Raw genomic sequence first — 26,422 nt, 5'->3', positions numbered from 1 at the left:
TTGTCTGTTATATTTAACTAAGGATTCCATTTTTCACACAGTTTCTCAAACCACCATTTCATATCATAAATATAATCTCAAAGACAGAACGAATTCATTCGAAATGTACAATAGGGGATTTTTAAAGGACTACTCCCTTCAATGCTCTTTAATACTCTCGAAAAAAATATATGAATAATTTTTTTTTAAAAAAGCACAAGATGTTTGTTTTTATTTTTGTCATCTCTACTTAATAGACTGGCAATAATTAATCCAGTCTATTCCAACCACAAATAAACCGAGAAACTCATCGATAAACCACCTCCTCCTCAATTAATATCATGATAAATACAATCTCAAAGGCAGAACGAATTCGTTCGAAATGTATAGCAGGAGATTTTTAAAGGGCTACTCCATCCAATGCTCTCTAATACCCTTGGGGAAAAAACATGAATATTTTTTTTAAAAAAAGCACAAGTTTTTTTTATTTTATTTTTGTCATCTCCAATTAATAGACTGGCAATAATTAATCCAATCTATTCCAACCTCAAATAAACCGGGAAACTCATCGATAAACCACCTCCTCCTCACTTAGTATATTCCAGTCTTCTCTGAATTAAAGACAAAACAGCCTTTCACATGATGAATTTGAAGTATAAGATAGAACAATTCCCGGTCATTCAAACATTTTTTATATATATATATATATTTAAGAATTGCCCAGTGAGCAGTTTTTTGGCAAGTTTCCTTTTCGATCCGCAGGTTTGTTTCAGTGCCGAGGATTTGGCGACGAATCGTCGTGTGTTCTGGCAACCCCAGCCTCCCGCTCCGGACCCAAAAAAGCCCATGGCTATGATTAACCCTTACTGCGAGGGAGCCGCCGACGGAGAATCGTAGGAGTGTCAGACGGAGCCAAGCGCCGCAAAGTGCATGGCTGCCCGAGGTGCAGCCTCCGAGCCGCCCAGAGCTGCTTTACTGCCGCCAGCACCAGCCACTCCCCGGCCTAGCCTCAGCCCATCAGACCCGTACGCCGGACACTTCTCCATCACTAGGTAAGTGGGGCACGTGCCCTCTGTTTACATTCCTCTCTTCACGGATTGCATCGGAAACAGGTGGACAAGACGCGGTAAGGAGCTGTTTTTACCTCTTTTGTGGAAAGAAGAGAGGCAGTTTGGTTTCTCCTACGGACTCGACAGGGATGGCACATCGTGACAGGAACAATTCATTCTGCTAATTGCGCTTCTAGGTATGTTTTTGTTAAGTACAGAATCTGATCTGGATACTTATGAGAAAGAAAAAGTATAAGTATTGTATTCATACTTAATGATCTATATAACATGTTATATGTACAAGAATTATTGTGTTATTTGATAAAATATCTTTATAAGGAATTTTAATCACTTTTATAAATTACAAGTGTAGTGATAAGGTTTCTTAAAAATTTGTTCCACAGTTTCAGTCAACCGAAATATCAGTAGATTTTTTTTTTCACGTTTCCAAGATTTTTATGCGATAATGAAAAAATGACCTTAAAATGTTTTTTTTTTTTTTTTTTTTTTTTTTTGGGTTAGAATATTTTTTTAAAGGATATAAATCGTATGGTAGCCTTTAGAAATATGTAGATAATGGAGATCTGAAACTTAGTTACAAAAAAAAAATAGTTTTATTTGTTTAGCATTTCATAAATGATGATGTCTGTGTGTGAGAGGGAGAGTACACGTTTTTGAAAATGCAATTTTTTTCCCGCCAATAATTCCAAGAAGTAAATCGGGTCTAAAACTTGAGTTTTTATTCAAATATGATATATATATATGATATCCAAATCAATGATATATATATATATGATATCCAAAAATGATAATATATATTTTCTGATATTTTGAAAGTTGTATATCTCTTTAAAAGATTGACCATTTGTAAAAATATTTGTTAACGATGCAAGATTTTTTACCGTGAGTAAAAAAAAATATTAATATTTTGATGCAACCAATTTCGTACAAAAGATAATCCATAATGATAAAAAAAAACATTCTAAATAGATTTAATGAACATGTCTATAATTAAACTTTGTTAAATCTTTTATATCTGCAGAAATTAACTAAACAATATATTTATGCGTATTCATTTAAGAGGTATGTCTGAATTTTCGTAATATTGTTTTGGTGCATATTACTTGAATTCTTCATTACTGAAGCAGTTACTTCTCATGTTCATTTTTTGATAAATTAATTCTTTTGTCTAAATAAATGAAAATATTTTATCTCAATAATTGAAAAAGTAATTAAAAATGAACCTAGACTATCGTTACGAATCATCAAGCATCTCTATTGTAGTATGATTCACAAAGAACTTTATATTCTTTTCTTGATTCTTATGAACTCGTTTTTAGTGTTATTACATTAAATTATGCCATAACGAGATAGCAAAAGCAATTAATGATGCGGTTTTAAAAGTGATTAATGGGTTGGGATGCTTTCAACTAATTGAAATTTAACCTCGTACCATGATGGAGATTGCTACAATTGTGAAATTCACATTTCATTGAATGAAATTGTACTTTGTAAATCATGAAAGCCTCTTGCTTAGAAATAGGACTAACAGTATGTTTAAACTTTATTTTGGATTGCATTTTGGCAATAAATTTGAATATATTACTAAGTTATTATCATTGTGACTTTTGAGGGTAATAAAATATAGTTTAAATGCGAAATCCCAAAAAGCAATGAGTCGAAATTTCAATGGTTGTAAATGGTTCAAATGGTAATGGTTTCAATTGTTCAAAAGAAATAATCCAATTAATTGGTAGCATAACAATTATATCAAAAATTAAATTTAAATTTCTACATTTGTCTTTTATTCAGGAAAGATCTTTTTATATATATTAAAAAAACTAGTTAATAACTTAATGCCACAAATAAAACTTGCAGTGACAACAAATAAAAGATTAAATAAAAGTGAAAATGACATAATGTATCAAAATATCCTCTATGATGTACAATAGTATATATATTGAGTTAACAATTTTGGTTTTCATTTTAATAAAAAAAATATTTGAATTTTTTTTTTCATTAATTAACAATACAAAAGTTAAAATTATCACTCTGCAATTTAAGATTACTGCAAACTTTTCTAATTTAATGTGATTAATTCAGAATTTGTATGCAATCTTTTGCTCTTTCTTATCATCTTTGTTCTATTCAAATATGCTTCCGCTTTTACATACCTCTCAAATAAGGAAACAATGAAAAATATTCTCCTTCAAGGCTTAAAAACACGTGCTTTCTCCTTCATGTCGGAGTATGATAATTAACTCCTCTATTAATCCGTGTAAGATTGCGTAGAACATCAAAATATATTTGTATTTCTTTTCTTTTTAACGTTTCATTTCTTATCAAAACTTCTTCCATTATTCATGTATTCAGATTTCTTTTCGTAATTCTTTATCAATAGTTTCGACAGGCTTCTCGAGATAAAGTTTGATTTTCTTCTTCCGTCTATAGTTGTTTTTTAGTTTATAGTCAGTTTTCCATTATCGACAACTAGTTGAAAAACCCATCTTGTGGGTAAATGGAGATTTTTATAATATCCAATATTTGTAAGCAAATATAGTTTTAAGAGTATCCTGTCTCTTAGATTTTAGGTCGTTATAAATATCAATATAATTGACTATCATCTTAAACTTATAGGATAGTTCATTTTTATTTTATTTTCATAAGTTCTTGATTGTAAAAAAAAATGTTTGTTTTTCTCAAAAATATTTTTGTATTTTGTACATTTTCAGAATAAATTACTTCAGATTTGTAACTGCCAATCAAAAGTAAAAATTTCTTGTATCGCTCAACTTTTGAAATATGTTATCTAATATTTCACTACTCAACGCAGACTTTATAATTAATGATCTTACAATGATTTTAGGGTAATTTCGTCGTGCTGATTCAGAATTTTGTATGACTTGCTCTAGTTTTTGAGATAAAAAGAAAATTTCGATATTGATATATATGCAGCATTCCATTCGCATTGAAATCGTCTCAAATGTAAATCAGAGATCAAATTAAATCAATGAAATAACTGAGCTTGATTTTAAAGGGTAATTACTTCGTAACTCAGAAGATAAATCAATGTCGAAATCGCATGAAATCTGTGTTAAATACAAGTTTTAAAAAATGTAAACATTATTAAAGAATAAAATTGTTTTAAAAATAAATGCATCAATACTAATGATTCAATCAATACAATTTCGAAATGTGTCAATATAATGATATGCTATAAAAATATATGATAAGATTGCATTAAGTCCAATAAAATAAAAGCAATGAGTTCGTTTTATCGATTCATAATAAAAGCACTTCGTATATTTATTTCCTTTTGCTTGTAGTGGAAATTTCGTGTTGTAGACTATAGCAGAAATTAAGTTATGAATCAGTAACTTAAGTTAAAATTAAGTTATGAATCAGTAACTTAACTCAGATTGTCCGAAAACTTGTCTTAGTATCTGTGTAGAAAATGTGCTTTTGTTTTCATATTAGTACTCAATTTTTCAAAACATTAAAACATATATCAAATATTATCAATTCTTTATAGTTATTTGTTTCGTGGGTTATCTAAAAAATTCTTAATGATTTAGACAAAACATAGTCGATCAGAAAACTCAATAGCAGTCATAGATTGTGAAAAATTTTTATCCTTTTGAGATTTTTAGTATCATAAAAAATCCTTTCTGATAACTTTTCGTTACTCAGTACAAAAAACGTTTTACAAAGGAATTGGGAGCTTTCACCATATTTATTTAGTGTACATTAGGTCAAGAGAATATCTTATAATTTCTATCAATCAATAGCAGCATCATGGTAATATTTTCTCTACTTATCTTTAGCATTTCTTTTAAAGGACATTTCCTGTGATCTTTATATGTTTTACTGTCCCACGATCAAATGAAATAGAAATATTTCAACCAATGAACAGTTGTTTTTTTTCCCATATTATCGAGATGCATATATCCCTTTTGTTGTCATTGTCGATAGGTGATCTTAAATCAACACAAATAAAATACTGATATTTCTTATAATATAGCTTCTGCAAACACACTTTCACTTTCAGCTTTTAATATTCTTTCTTAAGTTTTAGAGAAAGAGTAATTGGCAAGAAAACATGGTGTTCATCGTTGAACAATAACACCAATTTTAAATTCTGATAATTCTGTTTACAAAAGCCTCAAGTCTTCTGGTTCATATTTTATTCCCGTGTTAAAAAGAAACTTAGCAGTATTATTGCAATATACATTCTTGGTTCTATAAGCTGTTATTTTATGTTCAGGCTTTAGGCAGGGTTTTTTTTTTTTTTTTTTTTTCCCTTTATAATCTTGATGCTAAAATTTCCGCGTTATGCTTTGACAGGCTAAGTTCTCACATCAAATTACCATTGATAAAGAAAACTAGTGTGGTGTTGACAAGCTTATTTCATATTCGCTTCCACTGTTCTATGTATGCTCGTTTAACAAAGGTATATCGAAGAAACTGGTGTAGGAATATCCCCCTGTCTGACACAAGATATGTTCAATATTTTAAATCAAGGTTTCCCATCCCATTTTCTTGTAACGATCAAATACTTTCATACTCACTAGACAAAAACAACAGTAATCTTGATGATTAACAGGCTCTCTCCACACCATTGGCATACTAAATTGCACAATTTTCTCCCCCACCACTGTCTTAAACATTTTCCGCAGTTTTTGCAAGTTTTCTGCTCGCTCAAGGCTCATCTTGGTCACCGAATTCGACCCAAGTATCCGTTAATAGTTGGCGTTCACTATTTCTGCTGCAGTATTAAATATACAGATAAAATAATGAATAAATAGTCAAATAAAAAGATGAAATCAGTGGCTACAGACACCACTGTAATATCGAGTACATGCGTTACTTCAAAAACTCAGCCATTTGATAAAAGTAAAGAAAGAATTTAAAAAAGTTTTGAAATTAACAATCTCAAGAGACCCTTAAATAGTTAAAATTTACTTGGTAATTGAAAAACAAAAATTGTTTTGGTTGTTGTTTAATAATGTCATTTATTCTTATTATAATAAATTTTTAATTGAAAAACTTTTTAAATGTGCCGTTTTCAAAATATCTGTTCCTTCAAATTATCACTTATAATTTGTATTTCTTCCAATTAATTATTATCAGCTATCAGCATTTGTTTAAAATTGATGACAGAATTAACTGAGCGTCATATATTACTCAATTAAGAATCCTAAATCAAAAAACGAGATATATGATTCTATAAATACTTTTAAAAGCTTTAAAATAGGCTCTCCTTTAATAAAACTTTTATGTTACTTTATTTGCATATCGTATTTCTAATTCATTATCCATGAAGCATTGCTATGCATTTCACCGTGGTTCATAAGAAAGTTATCACATATTCGCTGTTGAAAGTATTTATACATTGTTTGGCGATATACATAATTGAAATTATATTTTAATTCTGTTGTATTTTATTTTATAACGGTTATGGGTTCATTCCTGGAATTTTAAAAAGAAAAGACAATGGAGATGAATATTCTCTTATAAACCAAAAAGTAGGGAGAGTAAAAAATGCCTATAAACAAATGCATTTATGAATTAAATACTTTCTATTCACATTATTTTATCAAGACTATGGTTAAATAAATATATTATTTTTTAATTTTATAAAGTTATTCTAAATCCCATTTGAAAATAGCTGAAATGAAATGAATGCGATTCAATTTTCACTTTCTTGATGACGCTGTTCTGCACTTACACAGGACTTTTACATAGCTTTGACTAGTGAAAACGCACCACCCCTGATTTTGTCATGTTTTATGCAAGAGGTTGACGCATCATGATGATGCAATAGAGAAAACGGTGATTAAGTCATGCGTGCCAATTATAAACCGGCAAAAATTACTTTCTTTTTAACATAACTATTTATCGAATTTCAATTTATAGTGTCATACTCATGAATATTAAAGGAAATGCATTTCTTTTAACAGTTACCATGAATGGAGAATTTATAATCATCTTTCAATGATAATTATATATACTTTTAGCGAATAGTTTTTTAAACAATTTTTTTAATTACCGAAATTTAAATGTCCTGTTATAATATTTTAAATAAAATATGCTATAGAAAGTATAAAACAGTTTTTCACTAGCTTTTTTCTTTTTCTGCGTGGAGATTAGTTTTAACTTTTTATAGAATGAGAAAATGACAGAAACCTCATTTAGTACAACAGAAATAAAATTATGATCTACATTTCTTCTCTAGAGAAGCTTATTTAATTACTTACTACTTAATATTATTAGGGAAGATATTTAACGTTATGTAATAAATAGAAACGGAAAATAGCTCATTACTTCTGAAAAATAAAATTTCAATGTTGCAATGCTCCAAATGAAATTATTAAAATCCGCATACTTCTAACAATTTCTTAAAATTTTGGCAAAAAATTTTAGTCACTCCTTGTAATTTTTTTTGTTAGCGTACTTGATGAACTGGAACGGTTTTGGTATTCGAGTAAAGTTGCACCAATTACTGTCACTAAAAATATTTATGTGCTAGGAGTGTCCTTAAATCACACAATACACAGCAGTTGCGCCAGCTGGCTGGAGATTCTTCTGTCCTGCAGCACCAAAGGGAGTCAACTTTTTTGTTAAGCACATTAGGAGGGATCCTCTCCTGTCAGGGGATATGCAAAAGTCAGACTTGATTTGCTGAAGAAATGACTTTACTTTGTCAGGTATCATTTGTTGAAGTAATGTTATCAGTTTTCGACAAAAGAGAAGAACGGACAATAGTTTGCGTTCGTTTCAAGTTGACAGGCCGTTGAAGCCATTGACATCCGTTACTAACTACCCCATTGTATTTGATTGATGTAAGAATGATTAGGTAAGTTTAGAATTATAAGAACATTTCCATAAAATGAGATTTTCCCCGTTTTAAATATGAAGTTTTAATTCTCTGATTATTGGTGTTTAAAACTAACATCCTTTTAAATACATAATGTATTTTGAAACACATTAAAATCAGGACAGGATTAAACTTTGTAAGGGCTCTTAGGCTGTTCCCTTCCCTCTCCCCCCCCCCGACTGCCATGCTAAATGCATTGTACTGATTTTAATTTAATCTCCAACTAAAGAATTTTTAAGTAATGAATATTATAACAAAATAGGAAAATAAAGCATTTAATTGCGCGTCGCCTTCAAGTGAGTTGATTTCAATATCTCCCATATAAAATAATTTTAAATTCAAAATATAATATTAAACATAATGGTAAAAAAAAATTGAAAATTTTTTAACAATTTCTACGAATATTTGCGATAGAATTTAAATGTTCTTCTACCAAGTTTGCTATAGCTGTCTTGTTAGTTTGTCAGCCAGATGTGACGAAGAGCAGCATACATTGATCTGTAAGCGAATTCGTAAACAAACAAACTCCTCAAGTTTTAAACTCAATATTTTTAAATTTAGCCAATTTTTGATTTTAATTTCGATAAGTTCGATTACGTGGCTCTTCCAAATCAAAGTACAAAATAAAATTACCTTGAAAATACCAGTAAAAAGTCCCGTCCCCCCCCCCCCGAATTTCGGAAATCCGCTGGGAAGATGCTTACGTTGTCTAGATAATCCTTCACTGATTAAGATGATTTTCAGAACAATTTGACTAAATGTATTGATACATTGCATAGTTTTTTCGTACTCTCAACTTCATTTGTCTCTAACTACTATAAAATCTTGTGGTTTAGGATCAAATTATCAATTGTGAATTGATAATAAGTTATGGAAAAAAAAATTTCCATTGGAATTCATTAGATTTTTTTTTTTTAATTCTTTGACTCCTAAATAAATTATAATTTTAAAGAATTCTTTGCTATTTTTTTATTTGTACTTCTTTTATGTGCTTTCTTTTCTTGATTTTGAGTATGGAAATCATTTAGTATGGTACACAAGACAGTAATTTCCAATGATGTTAACCAAAGACTGGAACTCTTATAATGTATAGATGGTCATATTTTTCATTATAAAATTGGTAAACGGTAACTATATTTTGGAAATCGGAATGTTTAACTATATTATATATTTTATTTTAATTATTGGAATTAAATGTTTATTTAATTCAATCTTATCTCAAAATGTTCTTTACCAATTCAATTTAATTTTGAAATACCTTGTACATTTGTCTATAGGAAATATGTCGGACGACAAACAGTTAGATCTTAAATGGAATGGACAACTCTGTTTGACAAGAGATTATGAGATCGCTTGAATTGATTCCATTTTGTTTCAGAATGAAAGAATGTATATGTGTGGTCTTTCTTTAATGTTAATAATTGGATATGAAACATTTTTTTGTGATTTCGGCTTGATATTTTGAGAGGATACATTTGCTTGAATCAAAAGAAATTATCATCGTTTTCCTGTCGACAATTAACAAACTGGAGGAGGAAAAAAATATCTAAATTTTAATCATGTTTTACACCAATTTTCTTAGGGTCTTCTAAGATTAAATCTTGGAGCATCAAAGGAAAATTTCTTAAAGAAGCAGTCATGTTTATATAACACATGGAGAAGGGATTAATTAATGTGCAGCATAAATGCAGCTGGAAAATGATGTGTCAAAATTTCGTATTATTATTAGTATTTAAAAATCTATATTAAGTTTTTTTTGTTGCTAATCAAACTACAACAGTAAAAGAATTGTAGAGTCATCAGCTGAATTAAAATATTGCGATCATCATTCCAAAATGCTAAGCTAATGATAATCAAGTTGAATATTTGAGGAAGTATAATATTTCAATGATTACAACTAGCATAATTAATAAAATGGAACAATAATTATAATTTCTAATCATCCCTCCTGATTTTTTATTTGAATTTTTGGATAAATTCCAATTTTTCATGTTTAATTAATTAATGTGAATCTTCTAAAAAAGCTTTATCATGATTTTTCTTCTTGTTTAACATTTATTTTGAAACTGAAAGTTTTAATTATACAAATTCCCTTATTAAACTCTTCTGTTTTTATTAACAATCAAAAGCATGGAAATGTCAATGAACAATGGGTATAAGAAAGGGCAGTTCTTCGTTTTCTGTGAAATTGGCTATCCTAATTTTTGTCCACTATGAGTCGGATGATCCGTTCAGATAATTCCATAAAACTTCTTAATAATGAAAACTCGCAGACTGCAATGTTGTTCTATCTTCTCTTTAACAAAGCTTAATTAAAAGGTCTAAGCGAGTTCTGCTTTATAGACTTCAAAAGAGTGCTGTGGCGCTCAAATTTTTAGCACCTAGAATCAAATCTTGTTTCCAAAGGTAATCATCATTTCAAAATAATTAAAAAGAGGAATAAAGAAATCTCCCAAAGACACGCTAGTGAAAAAATCGATGGACTTTGAGAGTTATACAAGTAGCATGCAAATTATTAGACGATTTTAAATCTTTCTCTGCGAATGATGTGTCAACCTGGTATTGAATTTTACTTCTGAATTATAAATTTTAAAAAGAGAGAGATTAGAATCTACTATTGTCGAAAATTTATTGATATGATTTTTTCATTAACTTTTAGCAAAGTAACTAGCATTAGATATACGGCCTCTAATAATTAAATCCGCTTATTATTGCTTAACAAATGCACAATTTACTCAACAAAAGTTTATTATCAATTTACATTCCCTGCTCTTGAATCGTGTTGAATCTATTAATATTTTGCTCTTTGTGCATAATTTTTTTTCTTTTCTTTTTCGTACATTTAAGACAGACATTTCGTACAGACGTTTCATTTAAATTTCGGAGATTTATATTGCAAATTGAATTTTAGCCCATTTCTAGTATCATGGTTGTTTAATAAGAAAAAGTTGTATTTCTCTAAATGTTTAATAACAACAAAAAATGGGTATATTCTTTTTCTTCAGAAAGTTTTTTGCCATTTATAAAAACTTTGAAGCTTGAGATGTATTTTTAATCAGATTAGAAATCTCTATTAAACTATACTCAGCTTAAGCTTAATTAATATCCTCTTATTTGGTAATCACAAATAGTAAATTACAAAAGTATTTAATTAAAATTTATTTTATTTTCACCTTCTTATAAATGATAAAAGAAATCCACTATCAATTTTTTCCTCGAACTTTTAAGGAAATCAATAGTTTCACATTTTCTGATTGCGACGTTAATCTTTTATATCTCTAATATTAAATTTCTAATTAGAAATTTAAAATATTCATTTTTAACATTTTATCCATGTGTAGAATAAATAATATGTGGATCATGTTTTTGACTAATAATTTAATCATCAAAATATAATATTTCATTATTTCCTGAACGGCCATGCCATTTAGTATCTCTGAAATAATTTTCTTTTAATAATCAACAAATGGCATATCTTGTCCTCATTGTATTTTTATGCCCCCCCCCCCCCCGCGGGAACACTATCTGAATGCAGATGAATGATGAATGAATAATTTAGTTTATTTTTCAGGATGGGATATTTCTTATTTTTGTAAACACATAATTATTCGGTTTCCATTGTTTAACTGCACTTTTTTCCCGTTTGTGGGTGTAACTTCTAATTCCATTCTCAATCTAATGAAGTTATCTCAAGATCAGATGATGAGGGAATTGCCTCTTTTACGAAATATTAAGTTATTTCAATTTCTTATCCCAGTTGCATGTTTCATAATATACTTAAAATCGTTTCCAGTTTAAAATTCTGATATTTCTCTTTTGCACAGAGTATATGCTCAGTATTAAATTTTAAACAAAAGGTAACTTAATTATATTGTTGAAATTATTAAGAACTAATTTATATGGTTTGAATTGATCTTCCTTTTGGTTAGTAATACAATTTTGAACGAACTCTATATGCATTTTAAGAAATTTCTTTGTATTATTTACCATTAGAATTTGATAATGAAAAGTTACTATTCTTATTAGAATTTTGGAAATTCTGATCCACATAATTTTTGAGTGAAATTAAAATGTACTGTTTGATTTTGTATCAGAAATTTAGAAACTTAACCAAATTTCAAGGTTTAAATATAATAAATCTGTGTCTGTAGTTGCTATGTATCACCATATTTAATCTTTCTTCATTTAGTTCAGTACCTCTGAAATAAAAAAGAAAAAAAATCCAAAGATACAATTACAAATTCAAGTCATAATCAGAGTTTTTACTGCTTAACATCATTTTCCTTCTCTATTTTTGACCCTAGGCTCCAGTAGCCTTATACCCATTATATTAAGTAAGGTGCAGTCAGCAGATGGACTTAATACAGGAAGTCTAGTAGCATCTATGTTTGAAGTTACCATCATTTCGTCTTCTTATTTCTGAATAGTCTTCATTTAATTCTTCGTTTTATTTTCTATGATGAGGTGTGGGTGTAACCACTTTACTGCTTAAAACTTTTGTTATAATGTTTTCTTTTCTCCCTTTATATCTTTTTCTCCAACAATAGTCTAACGAACTAGTACGAAGCCACACACACAAGAGAAATTAAGTACACAAAAGAATTCGTGATGATGAGGTAGCATTTTGTGTTCGTTTGTTTGCCTTTACTAAATGTCTAAATGGTTTTCCTTCGAATTGCTTTTCTGGAAGAAGAAAAAAAAAAAAAAAAAGGATTGGAGAAAACCACACCTAAGAATTCTTTCGGGCTCATTTTAAAGAAAAACTAATTTAGGAACAATGAAGACACCTACGGGGTGGTTTAAAGTTCAGAAACTGTACATAAGGACTTTATTTTCAAGCAAGCAATAGTTATGTAGTCGTTTTCTGAACTTGCACAAAATAAGAAATGCTTTCCTCGCTGTTTTCCCCTGTAAAGTTTCAGCACAATAGTAATCGATCAGCATAAGAAAATATGTTGTTTTACAGTATGTCATCCTCTGTGCTTTTCTTCTATCATGATTGAGGATGTTGCGTCAGGGATATTTTTCTTCAATCTACAATAATAGTCATAAAACTTCAGTAGTAAACAATGTCATCAAGCAGTAAGTATTGCTTCAAAATTTTGCTTTGTAAATATAGCAGCTAATGTCTCCAAATGCGATTTATTTGGAAAAAGTTTTTTTTATATATAAAGTTTTACCTCTCAAAGACTTACATAGGAAATACATATCAACATTTCATTCTTTAAAGATTACTCTGATGAATCGATTGAAGTATTCTTTTGTACGGCTTTGTAACTATTGTTTATTTTATCATTGTTTATTTCAGACAGTTTTCAGATTCTATAATTATAGGTGGTTTTTGTTTATTTGTTTTTTTCTGAGAATCTTCTTAAAAAGTTCATTCATTCTGAATTAATTCCGTACTTTAATTGTCATCAAATGAATTTAAAAGTCTTCCTAGGATGTAAAATGAAAAATACAGTACCAAAAATTTGCTAGAGGCATTGGAATATGCATTAATATTCGATGAAAGGACAACAATTGTCTAGTTAAAAATATAATATTTTTTAATTATTTATTACATTAATAATTATTACATTTTCAAAATTTATTTATGCCTCATGAAATTCAAGTAAACAGAAGTATTTTTTAATCACCACATAAAACAATTACCTCCTCTTCGCGCCGATAACAACTTTGTTTCAACTTAAAGGTATGATTGGCATTTGGAATCATGTATTCCATAACTTTCTATTAATCAAATGAATTTTCTTTCCGTACATAAGTGTATTCTGTGAATAAAAAAACAGATAATACTGTTACTTTTGTCAAAAGTTATCTCATTTTAATCTGTACCGCATTATGTAACATTACTCTTATAGCTATATGTATGGGTTTAATCAAAATCCGTATAAGTAATCAGCTTATTACTAGGAAGCTACTTTTCTCTAAGCCGAAAGTTCTGTAATTAGAAGCTCTTCTTTATGAGCTGCAATAACCCTTATTTTACAGTTTCATCGGTCTTTTGAATGACATAAGAATTTTTAAAAGCATTTCAATTAATTGATCAACATTCTTCAAACAATTATGTGTTTTCATTGTCATATTCTTACTTAATTTGGTGATATATTTCGTAATTTTGTTTTAAATATGAATGTCTCTTGTTTAAATAAAATTTGCATTATTTTAGAACATTGCTATTCATTAGCTATTAGTACTAATTTACTATTTAGCTTAATATTACTCAGCGCACTAAAATATTATATTACTATGAATCTCAAATAATATTTAATTTAATAATAGTCGTATATAATCAAAGAATTATTTTCTTATCTAAGACTTAAAGGATTACAATAGGTTTGCCATCCCCAAACTCAAAACTGTAATAAATTTGGATATTGGCTTTTAGGAATATTAGTGTTTCAGGGAGACTTATAAGATTAAATTCATTAAAAAAATAAATTGATTAAAACAATTCTTAAAAGCAATTTCTAACGATTACAATTTTTTTCTTCAATTGCTTTCTAATTGTTTAGTCTTTAATTTATAATCCATTAGCATAAATTCACAAATTCAGATGGCACCACTTTCCCGAAACTAAAATTTACTCTAAATAAATATGTTACCTTATAATTAAGTTCTAAAAATATTAAAATAACGTATTGTCACTGGGAACACACAAGTGTACAAAATTTGGAAACTCTAGATCATCAGAAAGTAAAAGAAAAATTCATTACTAAATTCTATCACTGCAAACATGAGACTAATCAAGTTGAATAAAAATGTGTAATAACAGAGGAAAAGTAGATTTAAATTAGAAGTAGAAAAGTAATATTAAAAAATACGAGTCAGATTTCATAGCATTTTCTTATAGACGAATTTTCATTCGCAATACAAAATCAGTCCAGCGGAAGGCTTAAAAGAGTGTTCATAGTTTCCTTCGCATTATTTTAAGCTACACAAGATTTTCTAGTTTGTTTAAAAAAGTCAATTTGTTTGGAAATATGAAAATTGTGCTAGCTGTTTTTCCTATCCAAGTTTTCCTGACAACAAAAAAGAATGTTGATTCATCAGCTCATTATTCTACATTTTAAGAAAGTAAAAATGATGTGATAAAGAAAGTTACTTTCACTTTATTGTCTAATATAATTTAATTCTTTATTCCTTTATACGTGATGAAAAATAAACAAGAAACATCATTATTTTTTAGAAAATATGAAAGTGGCAATGTAACACAGTAAAAGTAACAGTGCAATGCTGTCGACTTAGTATGTCGATTGATTGTGTTCATGCCATGGATTTTTCAGAACAAAACAGGTTTCTGAAAAATTTTATAAAAAAAAAAAAAGGGAGATTCAAACAAGCATAATATCGACACCAAAGTTTTAGTTAAGTTAAAGATTCAATGTCTAGATTCTTTAATATTTCGATAACTGAAATTATTTAGCAGAAATTTAAAAGGAAAAAAAAATGAAATTGAAAAGAAGAACAAAACACCTTAAGAGTTTTGCGTTACAGATTAAAAAAACAAAAACATTTTAAACGTGGCTTTTAAAACTACGTAAAATATGATTGCGAAAATTTTGGCTTTGTATAATTATATCAGGTTCCTAAAGGTGCTGACATCTAAAATAAAATTAAAAAGATTATCTTGATTTAAAGTATTTCATTTCAATGAAATCTTCTATTTTATCGTTAATTCCTTTTTCGATTTTTTTATATGTCCTATTAAAACATACGATAATTATTTTTCTCGGGAAAAAAGGTAGATAAAAGTTTTCTCGTCCTAAAAAGATTTATAGAATTTTGAAGAAACCAAATTTCGTTCGCGAAACCAATGAAAATTTGTTTAATATATCTTTTAATATCGAAAAGAAATAATAAGCTTTATATGCATTTAATTTGCATTCCGTTGGATTTTAATTTAAATAAAAACACAATTATATTTTGGATAGAAAAAAGCAATAAATACTTTCTTTTACTCTTTTCTTTAAATTGTATAAATTATTTGTTTATTCATGAAAATATAGCAGAAAATAATATAGAATTATTTCAAATTCAATACTTGAATCAAACTAAATTTTAAATGTCCACGCATTATGAAACATAATTATAAATTTACCATGTTTCTCGTTTTCTTGCTTGATAAAATAATTTTTCAAAACTATTAGAGTTGATACATTAATGATTTTGTAATCATCGTTCGACATTGGAAGCGAAAGTAATAATTTAGAACAGTAAGAGACAGTTGTAATTAATTTTTAAAAACATTATCCTCCAATATACCCTCTAGAAAGGAAATATAAAATGTAGTTAACTTTTAACATTAGAATGGAGACCATGCATAATTAAATTACGTTATGAACAGGATGATTACTTCTCATGCATAAATCTCATTACATGATTCTTTTAACATGTGTCTCGCGCTTATAAAATCATTTTGAATCAAAATTTAATTTACTTTTATTACTATTATTATGGCGGTTTCATCTATTACTTATTATCTGGGCAGAGCAAAGTTTATTTCATTCTAAAAAAAGAAACTTCATTCTAAAGCTATAAAATAGATTTATTGCAAGAATGTTTTTCCTTCTATTTTCTCAAACGTGTTTGACATTTAAGTTCTTGGAATAATCGAGTATGCATGCTTCCCGTTGATCGATTGGAATTAAATTTTGACAGATTTATAATTTGGGATCATGTAACAAATTTCATTTATTTAGCTCATTGCGTTTTTAAGTTATCTTGATCTCATGCTCGTAGACAATTAGACTGGCTCTCTATAGACTGATTTAATCCAAAAATATAAATAAAATTTGGGTATAAAGATCATAGAAAACATTAATTATAGCTTTCATATGCAAATAGATAGACAAATTCTCTGTTGACGGATTTCATTCAAAATTTTACACGATTCTACAGTTATGGAGTAAAGACGATACAAAATTTCATTCATGGCTGAATCGTTTGGTAATCGCAATCGTTTATCTTATCGTTAATCGTAGTAGCACTTTTTATTTTTTTTATTTTGAAAATAATGATAAACATTCCCCCCCCCCAAAAAAAAAAAAACAATTCACAGAAAAATTTCCGCTTGTATTTTTTTTTTTAATAAACTCCCCATTTAAATAATTTCTAGGAAAGCAAATTAACTGCACATTGTTTGTGAATACGAAAAAAAGCTTGATTACTTCGAATGAAGATGACATCAACCTTCATATATGAATACTTCATATATCTTTCCTTTCGTTAACATATTAATTTTAATCTACGTAGTTAAAGATATTTCTCCAGCTCTTAACTAATGAAAATGCCTAGTTATGTTATAATATGTAGCTTATCCAAAATTTTACTGAATTTGTTCCATTTTGCTCGTTGCATTTTTAAATTTAGATTGACAGATTTTCCTGTGACGGACTGCGTCGAATATTAGTGAGTAATCTAGAATTTATGCGTGAAACGCCATGTACCTAATTTCATCCTTTTAGCTCCTTGCATTCTCGAGTAATGGATTCACAGACAGACTAAAAATAATTTATTCAAATTTAGGGAAGTCTAAAAAAAATTGAGATAATCAAGATCTCAAGGTGGAATTTTTTGATAATTACAATATTTTCAATATTTATTCATCATATATAGAAAAAAAAAAGGTTTAAATGAAATCATTCAAATACTCATTGGATTCTAATTGGATATAAAAATGAACATATTTAGTTAAAATCCAAAATATATATAATATACATGAGGAAGAAACATTTGCATTTTCCTTGTTTTTGAAGTCAATGATTTTGAAGATGATCTTATAATGGCAAATGGTTTAAACGTTTGTACCTTGAAGCTCTTTGTTCGAAATCCGATCGTAAATGTAATTTTTACTTGAGTTTTACAAGATAGATGATTCATGCAAACAAGAAAATATTACGTGTTAGCGTTTTCTTCATTACTTTCTATTTTATTTGCTTTCCGTGGTTAGTTTTTTATATTTGGAATCGATTCTTTTTTTATTATTTTTTATGTTTAGAATCTGTAATTACTGGCATTCAGTTAATATTTTGACAGGTTTATTAATGAGTTTTGCTTTTAATGAAAAATATAGAGTACCTAATGTACGAGAATGAATTATCCGTACGTATGACTATAAAAAAGCATTTGCCTTTTTTGTAAAATATTATATACGACTGAGACAATACTATCAATTCAAATAAGGCTAGAAACGATATGAATAACTGGTATTTTAAACAATTTCATTTATATTATACCATTGAGTTGAAACTATATACAAATATGTAACATACAAAAAAGTTCCACTATAGTCATATACTTTTAGGAAACTAAGTTGCTAAGATTAATTTTGAATCCGATCGTAAATGTAATTCTTATTTGAGTTTTACGAGATAGTTGGTTAGTATAAATAAGAAAATATTACGCGTTAGCGTTTTCTTCATTACTTTCTATTTTATTTGCTTTCCACGGCTAGTTTTTAATATTTAGAATCGATTCTTTTTTATTATTTATTATTTTCTTATGTTTAGAATTTGTAATTACTGGTATTCAACTAATATTTTTGACAGATTTATTAATGATTTTTGCTTTTAATGAAAATGTATGTATATTTTTACGAGTACGATAATAGTACCTAAAGTACGATAATGAATTATGACCTATGACTATATGACTATATGACCTATGACTACCTATGACTATAAAAAAGCATTCGCCTTTTTTCAAAATATTATATATGACTGAGACAGTACTATCAATTCAAATAAGGCTAAAAACGATTTGAACAGCTAATATTTTAAACAATTTATACTATTCCACTGAGTTGAAACTATATGCTAATATATAATATACAAAAAAGTTCCACTATATTCATATACTTTTAGGAAACTTAAGTTCTTAAGATTAGTTTTGGAAGTTTTTATACATTCAAATAACGAAACGAAAGCACGGAAAATCTAATTCCATTTCTTTCTTCGTTTCTTTTGAGCTTAAAATGTCTTTCAGTTGTCTATTAGCTCTTTTATTAGTCCTCTCAGTAGCATCATTTGAAATAACAGTAGCGAATCACAGCTAGCGTCTAGAACTGTTCCATTTTCGACATATCCAATTAAAGTCAATTAGCGCCACATTCCTTCTGCTGTCGTATCAAGGACCACTACTAGTCATGACGAGATTCGGGAATCACTGATGGATGCGTTTTTAAGGCGAAAAAAAACAGGTTTAAAGATACCTTGAAACTGTCGCAAAGCTAAAAGCATCATAATTCAATACAATAGATACTCTACTGCTGCGATAAGCCTGCAATCCATTAATAAAGCGTTTAAAAGTAGAACAAGAAGAGTTAGGAATGCAGTTCCAGTTTTGTCATCAAATAAAAGCGTTTGAGTTGAACCAAAAAATGCTACTTTATTCTATATTAAAAAATTCTAAATTAATTAGAATTCAGATAGCATTTGAAAAAAATAATCACATGGGAATTACGTGAGCGACAAAGAATAAAATACGTTATTTTTTAATTATTAAATGCCGTTTCAAAGATGTATTAAATTCTAAATATAAAATGACTTGTATCGTATAACATCATCGTATAACAGAATTTTTTAATATTTAAATTTACAATTAAGTCTAAATAGCTTTAATTTAAAAGAAAAAACTCACTAGGGCACATAAAAGAAACTTGGATTTTTTTTTTTTTTTAACTTTCTTACATGGGCTGAAATAACAATAAATATTCAAATTAAGATTGTCTTCAAATTTGATATTTATTGGTAAATTAATTCGTTGATTCAGGAAATATACGATGATTGAAATTTGTAATATTAAGTATTTTACTCACGTGATTTCTTGTGTTTGAGTCTAGTTTTTTGATAAATAGAATAGTAAAATATTTATTTAAAAGAGAAAATTCATTACTTTAAGTAAATTAGTTAGATTTTTAAAATATTGTAAAAGAAATCAAATTATTTTTTTCACCATCTTCATTTTATTGTAATCTGAAATCTGCCAACTTTTAGCAGATTTTAAATGGCAACGTTACTTTTAATTCCAATAAATGGACATATTATTTTAAACTAAAAGACCGAATATCAATTTTTCTGAATTAATTGTGTTACACAAATAGGATATTACTGAAATAAACATTACAAATGTCATCAAAGTTCCTAATCACATAGTTCTTGAAAATGATAAAGCTTTCGAAAATCATCTATGGAGTGTGAAAAATCAGCTTTAAAATTTCCTTTGAAAAGTGACATTTAAGTAAAATTATAAAATTGGGAGTTTAATTTAATATTTTTGAAAACGGGTAAATTTTAAAACATTCTGATGTTTGTAAAAAATATAAAATTAATCTTACTTCATATGTGTGCATATTTATATCTTCAATAAAGACTAATAAATGGTCAGTTCATGATCATTTAACAACCAGCAAGGGCGCTAAATTTCAAAATTCATTGCACCTTTTTAGGAGGAGATTTCTGCCACAACATAAAATAAGATAATACACAGTAATATAGTAAACGACAAATGCAATTGCGCTTGTCAGATGACTGTAGCGTTATGTGAAATGTTCCCGAATAAAACGCAGTAGATATTGATTTGCTAATTTAAAATAATGTAATATTATATTTATAATCACTCCGCTTTTTCTTTTAATATTAAATATTGAAAAATCAATCCTGCTTGTACGAAAAGAAATGATTTTTACTCGATTAATCATTCATTGCGTTTATCTACTTTCCATAAATGATGACTGCAAAGAGAAGCTTTAAAACAATATTTTACTTCCTGTGATATTACAGAATGAGTTATATTGAAGTTAAAAACTTTTTTGTAACTCCATATAAATAATTCCATAACAATTTTCATATGAGTGAATATTTCCCAGTTGTATTGATAAAGATTCCGATATTACGATGAGTTTCGCGTTCATCGTAATATCGGCAAATAATTAGATATGATAGATTTATATCGCAACGAAAATCTGACAGTTTTATTGAATCAACTTTTCTTTCATCCATATTGTTCGCGTAAGTTTCAAATATCGGATTCTTTCCTAAGACATCATTAAAAAAAAAAAAAAAGACATCATTAAAAAAAAAAAAAAAAAACCTCTAGTAATTTCTAAAATATATCCTGAGTAGTTTTCAATTAAAATCATAATTTATCTTTTCCATAACTAGCATTTAACATCTGATTTTCCAGTACCAATCAATCTGATTTCAAATAATGTTATTTATTTATTTATTTTGCTTCTTTGGTTTGAAGAGCTTTCTTTTTGCCGAACATATTCATCATTCTTCAAATCAACTATTACTAAGAAATAAAATTTGGTGGAGTGATTTAATGTTGAGCCTATGGGTGGGATTTCAGTTCCGGATCATTCAGTTCGTGGAAGCAGGACTTTCTTTTGAGAGTTACCCAAATAAGCGGAATCAATTGTATTCGGATTGGTAACGCGAGCTATATATCAAAAAGTACAAAGAAAACGCCTGCAAAGACTATTCTTCTTCCCGCATTCTTAGCTCCCTTTGTCCCTCCCTGGTTCTACTTTTAAATATATTAGAAAGCACATAGCAGTAAAACACGCTGTGGCGAAAAGTCGCCAATCTAGTCTAGTTCGAATAATAAAATCCTCCAATGGCTAAAAACCTGATAAGGTGTAGAACCCAGAAAAAGCAACAACGCCCTAACTGCCCTAAAACATTTTACTGCAGGGGAGCCCTCGAGAATCCATGCAGCATTCTTTATCCTCAACTCAGGGCCACACCTGAGTCCCGGAGCAGCTGCAAATGCCCTGAGGCTAACTTACCTGCTTTAGAAAATTGCTTTGCTTGCTGCTAACAGAACTGACTGACACACGGTATCCAGAACTCGCATTCATTAGCTTAAAACTGCTTTCAATCCCTTTTGGCAAAGCTGCTGGGTTCGAGTGCAAGTGAAAAAAGAGACTCAAAGACCAGTCAACTGGGTGAGAAAGATCCTACCCACTTATCAAACTTCCTTGAAAAGACCCCTTTGCCTTGGTCCTTGGACCTCTCAAAAGTTACACGCTTTAAACTAGTTTTCCTCTTGAATATATCATAATATATTTTAATTTACTATACAGAGGATTTTGTTATTTTTAAATTTAATGTTTTCAACATTTTTTATTAATAATGAACGCACTAGGCTATGTCAATAACAAAATGAAAGACAAAAAAAATCGAGAATGAAGTGGAATAGAGGATGACGATTGTGATGGGATGAAATTTTAGGAAATTGAATTTTACAAGTGTAGAAGTCGTTCAAGTTTAATTTCTAGGGGAAAATTAACTTTAATTAGATCCTCAATAATTAATTTTTCTAGGTTTCGTAATAGTGAGAAATAACCCAATTAATATGATTTTTACACATATTATGAATATTTCAAGAGCAAAAAATTTCATGCTTCCCCTCCCTTCCCCCCTCATGAAATTTCCGTTCTTTCTTCCACTTAGTATATCGATCAATTCGGAATTCATTTAGTTGATGAATTAGAAACAAATAAATAAAGAGCAGAAATCTCATGAAATGTTAGATAATAATTCAAGCGGCAAAAATTCTGCAAAAATATACGAAACATGTATTTATATATTTGCATGAAGAATAAAACAATTTCTAAAAGACTATAACCTACATGACTTAATACTATAAATATTAGTGCTCAAAGGATAACGGCAATTTTAACTAAATTTCTCAAATCGGAAATTAAAAAAAATAACTAAGAAAAGTACAGAGTGTAAATATAAAAAAATATACATAATTCACTTTATGTGTCGAATTTGTATTGATTTTTCTAATATTTTTTTTAAAAAATTCATCTTGAAATTACCTTTTGATGGATAGATTATTTCACAAATTTTTCTTCGGACATCTTAACAGCCGTATTCAGAGACAATACTATTTACACCTGTAAATTATTGCTCATCAGCCTTGACCAAAAAAACAAACATCAGAATTCCGTGAAAATTCATTCTACCACAGTTGTTGAATTGCACATCAAAAAGGTCAAATATGTAGATGTCTTGGTTTATTGTATGATTGATTGATTAGTTTCCTTTTTCACAACACACTAAGGTCAACTCGGATAAGGTAAGCCAAGCACATGTTGGTTTCTGTTATAAAGCTGTTCTGAAGGGTTAGATTTTAGATTTTTTTATTCTCTGATTAAAAAAAGAATCTAAATTCTAACATTCCACAAAAATTATGGGTTTATATTTTTTGTGATCATAAACTAAATAAATCATTAAAAATTCGTGATTGTATCTTAGTCTAGATCATCAGAAATGACAGTATTTCTCAAATAATAATGATTCAGGTTTTTTTTTTTTTTTTTTCAGAAAAGGAAACTATTGCAAAAGAGGCTCTCTCTTACCTTGTTTTCACCTTTAGAGTTCACTTTCCTTCATTTTTACTAAATCGCTTTTTCAAAGGCGATTTTTTTTTTTTTAAATCGAAAACCATGCAAACAATTGTCGCAATGGTACAGCTAGAGGGAGTAGAGGTTATAGATGAGCCCGATGAAAATTTTAAGGGAAGTCATCATGATAAAAAATTATTACATTTATGTCAGTTTTTAAAGCTAAACATAATAAGCGGATAAATAAATGCCATGCCTCGGGGGCAAAAAACGTTTGCTAAACCACTAATGACGATTGGGAGGGGGGGGGGGTAAAATTATTATATTACGCCCTAGACGCATCTTACCTTCACTCCATTACTGATTCGCTGAGTTAGCCGTTAAAATCTTAGTATATAGTAATATGCTGAAATTAAAAGAAAAAAGTTGTTATTGCTAACTAAATTAATTTTTCGTTAAGTAATTGTACCTACTTTACAGGACTCTCATTTCACAAAGGCTATTTTCAAAATATTTTGTAGAGCTAATTTTCGAAATGTACTTGCAGAACATAATTTCCATTTTTCCTTTTCAATGAAATGGCATGCAATTCAATTCAAGAATACTATTTTGCTATCTATTTATAAAGTAAGTATTTTACTCCAGCCTGAATTCCGATAATAGATACATATAACGCATAATTTCCACCATATAAGCTGTCTGATGAAAATATATCAATAATAATTTAAAATTCACAGTATATGCTATTTTACTTCTTATATTGAATTAATATAGTGATATTTGAAAAGTAGGAATCGTATTTAAATGTGTCCAAGCAGTGGTGTAGCAATAATCAGTAGTATTCCTAGTATAATATTTTTCGCTCCTTCTCACCCTTTCATATGTAACATAAAATGAGTTACAATGTATCAATATTTTCTTTTTAAGTTTCTCCTAAGATTGACGCAAGGGACAAGTACACTCCTTTGACCCCTCCCCCCACCTGCTTTGCCACAGTCTCCACAAACCTTCCATTCATGTTTCTAAGCTTAATAATTTTTAAAAACATTTCTTTCAACGCAGTAATACTTAATTTTAATATCAATTTGGTAATGCGCGCTAAAATCAATAAATTACTTATAAGCTGTAGTATATATGCAAGTAATTTGAATTAGAAAAATGGCATAAAAATGTATGACTACTAAATTAAAAATTAAAGAAGCTCTATGAAGAAATTAAATTAAAGAAGTTAAAATTAAAAGAAAAATTAAAGAAGCTAACATGAAGAATCTCTCATTACATTCATGAATAATTCAGAAATCTGCAGAGAATAGCTTCTGCAACAAAAGAAACAAGAAAGAAAAAGCGGCTGAAAAGGCGAAATGTCTAGTATTTAAATAAATGTAATAATGAATGCCCAATTGGGTGGTATCTTGATAGATTAGCTTCTTTTCAAAGCTTCCGCTTTAAATCCTACGCACAATTATTCGTTTTAAATTTGTGTATTTAACCTCTTGCAATGGGCGATAACTTATTTTTTCCCCTACTACAGATTTCATCAGTGATCTTTCTAAAATTTTGACCGTGCCTCCATCTATATTCCAATTTTGAAACTAAAAATTAGTATCGCTATTTCTCTTAGTTTTTCAATGTCGCCCGTTTTCCCTCCTCGATAAACTCGAACGTTTTTCTTGTGTGTGTGTTTTTTAAACATACATTAGATAGTTGATATTTAATGAAAGTTTTTCTGAGAAACGAAAACTTTAATTCATTTTATTTAAATACATTTTAGAGTATTCTGCTTTTTAATGAAACATTCATATACGGACTTTAAAAACACCTGGGAAATACCTTAGTAGTAAAATTCCAGCATAATTCTAAATAAACCGGAATATTACTGTGATATGCATACATGCATAAATGCAAACATTTTATTAGATAATTTAATTCGCAAAGCAAAATATATTTTATAATTAATTATGAATAAATTTGTTTCCCTGTAAACCAATTTACGAAGCTATTACTATTTTATTTATTTATTTGGTTTTCTCAGCTTTTAAAAAATAAAAAGAAGAAATCTTAGCTTTCTTCATGTTTGAGCCGAGAAGATTAAATTTTGAGGACGATTGCCTCTTTTTTTCTAACAGTTGAAAGTTCAATATGTTCAGTGAGACATTCTGACATGTTAATTATTCAGCACTTATTGTTAATCTACAAGTGGATATTTGCATATAAATAGGTCTTTATTAAAAAAGTTATTTCAAGATCGGCGGTTAATTTGTTTAAATTTATTAATATGTACAACAGTCGCATTATTTGTTATCAAGCATGAAATCGATGAAAATTTGGTTAGCGATTTCACGAAATGACTTTAGGTCGTAGCCCTGAAATCAGTAGCATAACTTTTGTAAAAGGTCTTCCAAATACTGTACCTTTTACTACAACAATTTTTGTCCATTGCAACTGATATCTTATCAAAAAATCTTCAGCGTTTATTTAATTATTTTTAAAAATTCTTATATATATATATATTAAAGTTAATGAAAATGGATCGATTTTTACAATATATTATGAGTAAGAGAATCTACACAAAGAAAAAATTTAATTCAAGACAGCTTTTACGAAATACTTTTATTAGTGTATTAAACTGAAGGGTTTTTTTCTTACTTTAGTTATATTTCACTTTTTAATCCAGAGATGCATTTTTTTCTTAAACTAATTATCAAGTGATCTTAAGGAATCAAAATTTGATTTGATTAGTGATTAATCTATTTATAATAATAATTCTGTTAATTTGATTACAATTCTGGAAATATTAAAATAGGGTATTGATAATAAACCCTATTTTAATAAATAGGGTCACCAATAGCACATAACTGCAAGGAATTTCAAAACTCAAGAATAACAGGAAAAAGTGAAAAATCGATTACAAATTTTCACCTTTGTGAACATGAAAACAGTTAAATAAAGTTGTTTTAAAACCAGTATTTGAATTATAACATCCGAAAGTCTGAAATATTTACTATACTGGCTTTATTAGATTCACTTTTTCAGTTAGACATTTTTTAGCCTTTTTAAAGGTTTTATTTGATACCTTATAACATGACAAACTTGTATAAAGATATTTTCTCAGTACTTTTTTTAATTTAGCCAAATCAGTTTTTAACGAATCGG

The 26,422-nt window shown here is 28.4% G+C and overlaps 1 protein-coding gene across 2 annotated transcripts in view; it reads left to right on the top strand.

Moving 5' to 3' along the window:
• The first annotated feature begins 819 nt into the window (after nt 1–819).
• Nucleotides 820–26,422, top strand: part of LOC129960506 (BTB/POZ domain-containing protein Tiwaz-like) — a 41,281-nt gene continuing 15,678 nt past the window's right edge. Inside the window, exon 1 of one of the 2 annotated variants that reach the window (XM_056073978.1) lies at nt 820–1,031. In XM_056073978.1, coding sequence (XP_055929953.1) covers nt 910–1,031 — 122 coding nt within the window. In that variant the 5' untranslated portion in view covers nt 820–909. Of the gene's footprint in view, nt 1,032–1,144; nt 1,226–26,422 lie in introns of those variants that run through there. The other variant, XM_056073980.1, reaches the window with a different exon arrangement.

This window comes from Argiope bruennichi, chromosome X2 (assembly GCF_947563725.1).
Source record: "Argiope bruennichi chromosome X2, qqArgBrue1.1, whole genome shotgun sequence".
Lineage (NCBI taxonomy): Eukaryota > Metazoa > Arthropoda > Arachnida > Araneae > Araneidae > Argiope > Argiope bruennichi.
The sequence above is the reverse complement of the archived record's forward strand: the minus strand, read 5'-3'. Positions and strand labels throughout refer to the sequence as shown.